The following is a 7,053-nucleotide window of genomic DNA, read 5'->3' on the forward strand; positions in this document are numbered from 1 at the left end:
TCTTTCTTGATTGTTGTTTTTTAACGATGAAACTTAATCGGTAACAAGATTTGACACTTTTCCCTAGAATGAATAATTTGATATAATTCAAAGGTTTATGTAACACTTTTCCATAAAAGGTGTTATTTATTCTATATTTGTTGATAATTATAAGAATCAATTCTCTTAAATGGTGTTCTTTCTCTCATGCTATCTTCGCACAGTTGTAACTTGTGTTGTATCCAGATTCTTCAATCCATTCCTAAAATGACGGAAGTACCAGAAGAACTTGTGATATAATTAGAAACCTTCCTGACAATGCAATTGATAATATTCTATTGTGTTTGCCTCTGCGAGATGCTATTAGGACTAGTATTTTGTCGAGGAAATGGCGGTATGACTGGGCCAAAGTTCCCAAACTAACACTTGATCACACTCTATGGGAAGATCTATCAACCCATAGAGTTAGTGTTAAGCTTGGTAGGATTCTCCTTCACCTCTTTTCACTTGGTGAAGGACCAATTACAGAGTGTAGAATCTCTATTCCGGATCCAAAACATTTCCCTGAGATTGACAATTTGATTTTTTTCCTGTCAAGGAATGGATCGAGTATCTCGTTCTTGAACTTCCAAAGGGGGCAAAATACAAATTGCCCTCTTCAGTTTTCACAAGTTCAAAGATGAGGCATTTGACTCTTCACTATTGTGTAATCAATCCTCCACCTACCTTTCAAGCATTTAGTAAGCTTCTTCGCTTGCAATTGTTTAACGTTTCAATTTATGAAAAATCTCTTGAGAATTTAATTTCTCATTGCCCATGGCTTGAGGACATGGAGCTGGATACTTCAAACCCTTTGAACCATATTGAAGTTATGGCTCCTAAACTAAGATTCTTGAACTTTGGAAGCAAAATAATATCTATATGTTTCAAGAATACCCCTCTTCTTGCTGATGTGTCAATTGTGGCGGATGTCGTAAATCACGATTCTATGAAATTAATTGTGGCGGATGACGTAGACCATGGTTCTATGGAATTAATTGTGGCAGACGATGTAAATGATGGTTCTGTGGAGAGAGGAATAAGTAATCTTGTTGAGTTTTTTGGTTCCTTGCCTGTTGTAACGAATCTCCGTTTGGGTCATATTATTATCAAGGTAAGCATGCCTAAAACTAACATTTTTCATGTTTATGTACATTCCATGTCGTTGTGCTCTGATTTCAATATTTTCCTTGGAAGACCCTGATTGCAGGAATAGATGAAATTTCGGTGAAGCTTCCCATGCCTCTTCTCAATCTAAGAAAGATTTACCTATTTGAAATTTGTCTAAGAGAACTTGATGAAATTCATTGTCTTCTTTGCTTGATTAAAAGCTCCCCATATTTGGAAGAAATTGTCATTATTAATCAGGTAATTAACTTATTTTCTCCATTTCCTTTTCCTCTCATTGGATGTGTTCTAGTTTATATTCATTTTCCTCATTTTGTAATCTTTCATCAGGCAATTAATAACAAACGAGGAGATGATCTTACTGCTCTTGAAATTTTAGAATCTGAATATGATTCTGGCATCAAGTTGAATCAGCTTACCAAAGTTAAATTGTTAGATATTAGGGGCACAAAGGTTGAGAAGAAATTGATCAAGCTTCTGTGTGCCATGTCTCTGATGTTGGAAAAAATGTTGATCTCGACATACTACATAGGGCCTGAATTTCCTCAAACATTAGCTGAGATTATACAAGAGGCCAACACATTTAAGAGAACATCACCTGGAGCAATAGTCAATATTAATATTTAATGCAAGCTATGTAACATGTTACTGTATTTACCCTAATGAGTTTTTACAACATTCCTTATGGGTTGATCCGTATTTCCAACAAAAAATAATAAACAATGGTTGGAGGGAAGGGAAATATAGAGGTTAGGTGTAACACCCCATAAATTCTTTCGCAAAGACTCGAACATTTCTTCACGTGTGTGTAGGCTCGAACCGAAGGACTTGTAATTTTATATATGAGTTAGGATTAATTTCTAAGTCTTTGAAGGGTATTAGATGTGGTTTAGGGTTATAATACATCTCTAACACCAAATCGAGTTTAAAGAATTCCAATCGATTAAGTTTTCGGATGAGTTAGTATAAGGGTCAACTTTAAACGATCATATCCCTTTGAATGTAACGAACTGGGTGGCCCACGACCTACGAAATTAAAGTTCATTGAGTCGTCTTTCTAACGCCACTAAGATTATAATTTTTGGAGTTCGGAGTCAAAAGTTATGACCCTTTTTCTACAGACTAGTACTGCAGGAATTTCAGGCCTGGACTCTAACTCCAGAAAATTTAGGCTTGGCGCTGCAAGGGCGCGACGCGCCACTATTAGGTGTGCAGGGTTTTTAATCCCATTTTTCAGAACCCAAAAAATTTAGGCTTGGAACTGCAAGGGCGCGACGCGCCACTATAGCGCCAGGTGAGTTTTAGCCCTTTTTTTAGATTTTTGAGGAAGGGCAAATTGGACTTTTCCCCTAATTATATATACTCTAGCCTGGAACGATTTGGACCATTTTTTCAGTCTTGTGCCTCTCTCTAAAAAGCCCTAATCTCCATTCTCTTCTCTTCCAAACATCTCCAACAAGATTTGCCCTCAAAAGCTCAAGGATTCAAGTTCTTCAAGTCAAGTCTTGGTTTCCGGCGAGGTGATCTTCAAGCAAGGTATGTAAGGCTAACCTAAAATATAGAATGAGTTCTTCCATATAACCATAGATGTGTTAGATAGAAGTTGTGAAAGATTTGAACCTTCTATGAAGGTTTTCTTGAAATTTCCTAAACTATAGAATATTACTAAAATATGTTAATGATGTTCTTGAGTTGACTTTGTTGAGAGTATGGATTCATGTATTCATTCACATGAACCCAAGATGAGATTTCTTTTTGGTCATAATTTATCTTGAGGATGAGATTGATGGGTTTTATGTATAATAAAAATAATATTATTTTTCATAGTGAAATGAGGTATTCTTTTATATGAGTTTGATGAAATTGATTTTTAGTTATATGAGAATTTTGGGATAGTTATGAATATGAAGGGCATAAAAAGAAACGAAACATTGGTAGAGCTAGAATGTCACTTTTGTTCTATAAAGGGAATATAGAATTAAATAAGAATTTTGGAGCAAGATGTTTGATAATGATGTGAATGATGATGTTTGATAATGATGTGAATGATGATGTTTGATGATAGTGTGAATAATGATGTGAATGGTGGTTATTTAACATATGTAGAATGATTGATGAAGAGGTTATGTTGATGAGGGTGTTGTGTGATGAAGTGGATTGAAATCTAATATGATTATGTGATATGTGATTTGGCATAATTTGATTTGATTGGAGTCTTATGAACATTTTGAAAATAAATGATCTTTTGAGAAGGAGTTTTAAATAAATGATTGTGAACATTTTGCATAAACTATTTACACACTATTTTTTAGTTCAAAGAATGATTATTTTCATCTATGATTTAAAAGGAGTTTAAGCATGAGTTGAGTTTGAGAAGTCTTTTAATTATTTTTGAGAGTATTTTGAGTAAACGAGTTGAGTATTTTTACATAAAAATGTCTATTTTGAGTTTGAGTTGAGGAGTTGAAATTATATTTTAAATGCATCTAATATTTTCTGCATTCATTGAGTTGAGATGGTATCAAATTTAAAGAGGAGAGTTTGATTATTTGAGATGAGTCGATTTGAAAGAAGGTCCAATGAGGCCAGATTTGATTGAGTTTTGAAAAGAGTCCAATGAGACTAAATGAGTATTTTGAATATTTTACTCACTTGATAGATATGAGCATATTGAGTCTTGAGAGGAGTATCGAGCACCGAATTAGGTAAGAGTATAGTCCATACTCGAACCAATAAACTATGTCGCCAAACGTAGGAGAGGATTGAACTGTTAAAGTCGGATGTTTCCTAAATTACTGTCCTGATATGATACGACTTGATTGGTTATGGATCCATGATTGTTGATTCGTTCTTACCCTGGCAAGGTATGACCGGACGTGGCAACAACGTCGGCTTGTTGTACTATCACTCGCTCATATGGTGATAGTTATCGGTTAGAAAAACTCTCAATTGAATAGATTGTGCTTGATATGATTGGTTTGATTGTGATTGTAGATGATTGGGTTGAATTGTAAAACATTGCATAATTTAATTTGCATATCTATTGAGCTGAGTCCTTTGATTTTATGGTGGAGTTGATTGCATATGATTGGATTGGATTGGATAATATATGATTGGATTGTGTATGATTGGATTGGATTAGGTGATATGTGATGGATTGGATTAAATGATATATGATCGGATAGTGTACGATTGGATTGAATTGAATAGAATGATGTGTGATTGGGTTGAATAGAGTGGTATGTGATTGGATGGGATCGAATTGTAAATGATTTGATTGAACTGTATTGTACATGATTGGATTTGATTGTATGGTATATGATTGGTCTTTGTCTAAAAATGTATTCTTACTTTGGACTTATGACACTTTGATTGAGTCTCTCTTATCTTTCTGATTTGAGATATTTGAACCAACGTTATTCTTCCTTGAGGTATGTTTCATTCTGCCATATTACATACTCGAACATTCCATGTACTGACATCCATTTGAACCTGCATCGTTTCATGATGCAGAGACAGGTTTAAGAGATCGTCAATAGGAGCACCATTGAGGATCTATACACACTCAGCATATTGGTGAGTCCTCCCCTACCTTCGGAGGATACCGCTTATGTTATTCTAGTGTCAAGTTAGCCCTTTTACTTTTGATTTGAGGTAGCCATGAACATGTCATTGACACCAATTAGATAGTAGTGATAGAGGCTTCATAGACTAGATAGTGATATGTCGATTGAGTATTTTCTTCCCTTGAATTATTCTTGTCAAACTATTTTCAATAACAAAGATTGGAGTTTGATTTGTTGGCCCATTACCTTTCTTTCTTGAGTTAGATCGCTGATTTGGATTGCCCACTAAACTATTTCTTTATTTTAAGCTTTCTGCTGATTGATTGATATTGAATGGATGTGTAAATGGACTAAGTGGTTCACTTTGGGACTAGCAATGGTCTTCGAGTGTCGGTCACGTCTAGGGTACCTTCCCGGAGTATGGCATTAGGTGTGTTTGGAATGACATAAAATACTTTCCAGCAAATTAAGTGGGTTATTTTTTATTTTTTTGTTTTGAGAATGTTGAGATGAATGTGTGGGCACAACAGGAGCGACATGATTAGAAATGAATCTATTCGGAACAAGGTGGGAGTGGCCTCGGTGGAAGATAAGATGAGGAAAATGCAACTGAGATGGTTTAGGCATGTGAAGAGGAGAGACACAGATGCCCTAGTGCGGAGGTGTGAGAGGCTGGCCATGGATGGTTATAGAAGAGGTAGGGGTAGGCCGAAGAAGTATTGGGGAGAGGTGATTAGACAAGACATGGCATAGTTACAGCTTATCGAGGACATGACCTTAGATAGGAGGGTGTGGAGGAACCACATTAGGGTAGAAGGCTAGTACATAGTCTCGTTACTCTTTCCTATTCATAGGCGCATTAGCGCATTACAATTTCGTGTGTTCTGATTTCTGTTATTTTTGTTATTATTTATTACTCTCTATACTTTGATTACTCTATTTTATCTGTGATGCTTTCGTTATTTATTTTTCCCATATCGCTTTTAATTTCTTAGCCTTATCTGATATCTTTTTATGCTTTTATTGAGCTGAGGATCTCCAGGAAACAGCTGTCTTACCTTGATAGAAATAACGTCAGCGTACACTCTACCCTCCCCAGACCCACGTTGTGGGATTTTATGGGGTTGTTATTATTGTTGTTGTTGTTCAATATGTAAGTATAACGTATTATCCTAAAAAATATTTGTATATAAGTTATAGAAATACTATGGAAAGTGTAGGTAAAGATAGAGGTATGGGGTGGTGGGGATGGAGTCTACGTGAGGTGGGGGTGGGATGAGTTGCATTGGAGGGTGTGAAAGACACTATCAATATGGAATGCCACTTGTGGAACTTATATTCCCCACTTCAACCAGTGAAGTTATTTTCCTCATTTTATCATTTTAAAAGAACTTATTTTTGGTCAACGGAACATAGTTTATGATGAATCGCATCAAACACTTAGTGTAATGACCCTGAAGGCCATTTTTAGAATTTTTCGTGAAATCACCATTTTACGCCTCTCCCAAGTTGCCCCGAGTCTTATCTGGTTGGTATTGAGAGTCAATTTTGGGAAAATTCTATGAAAAGGTTGGGTTTGGAAATTTGTATTTTTTATAAGCTACAAATGTTTAAAACTGGTATTTTATGCCAACTGGAGATACAAGTCTCAGAACAAAGTTCCGTCGATTACAGCAGCTCCGTAATGGGGAAATTGGTTTGAGAGAGTTTACGGAATCAGAATTGTGGCTGTAACGAAGAATTGAGGTCTTGAGCTGAAAATTTGATGAACTTTAGGCCAATGTTTGACTTTGGTCAACTTTCAGAGTTTCAATACTCGGATTGGAATTTCAATGACTTCGTTGGATTCAGGATATTTTTTTTGGACTAGAAGAAGGTTTAGTTGAATTTTTAGAGGTTCCGAGCCCATTTTAGTATTTTGGAGGCCTAAGTTAGTTTAATTGCGACTTTTCGAGTTTCAGGTCAAGGAGGCCTTGAATTCAAATTTTGATTATTCCATTGAGTTTGGAACGTTGAAAATAGTATAGTAGCATATAAGGTTTGTGTGCTCGGGATTCGTCAGAATCCCGAGGGTTGATTCCGAGAATTTAGACTTGGAGATTTTGCTGTTGTTTGCTATCATCTGGTGCCTAAAGCATTGTTCATCACGATCGCCTATGCTTAGTCGCGATCGCTAAACCTAAGTTCGATTAGTCATCACTATCGTGTGGACACTATCGCAATCATGAGGGTCGATTAAATGAGTTGACCCGTCGACCCTCTACGATCGCGAGGTATTGTTCATCGCGGTCGCAAAGTGTAAAATGTTCCTGAACAGTGTTTAATCTATAAATCATAAATT

The 7,053-nt window shown here is 36.0% G+C and overlaps 1 protein-coding gene across 1 annotated transcript; it reads left to right on the forward strand.

Moving 5' to 3' along the window:
* The first annotated feature begins 367 nt into the window (after nt 1-367).
* On the forward strand, nt 368-1,773 carry LOC129869863 (F-box/FBD/LRR-repeat protein At1g13570-like). Its single transcript, XM_055944450.1, has 4 exons — nt 368-373; nt 578-1,132; nt 1,216-1,386; nt 1,477-1,773. Exons 1-4 carry the CDS (start codon nt 368-370, stop codon nt 1,771-1,773), a joined length of 1,029 nt encoding a protein of 342 aa, XP_055800425.1.
* The last annotated feature ends 5,280 nt before the right edge of the window (nt 1,774-7,053 follow it).

Source organism: Solanum dulcamara, chromosome 10 (assembly GCF_947179165.1).
Source record: "Solanum dulcamara chromosome 10, daSolDulc1.2, whole genome shotgun sequence".
NCBI classification, from domain to species: Eukaryota; Viridiplantae; Streptophyta; class Magnoliopsida; order Solanales; family Solanaceae; genus Solanum; species Solanum dulcamara.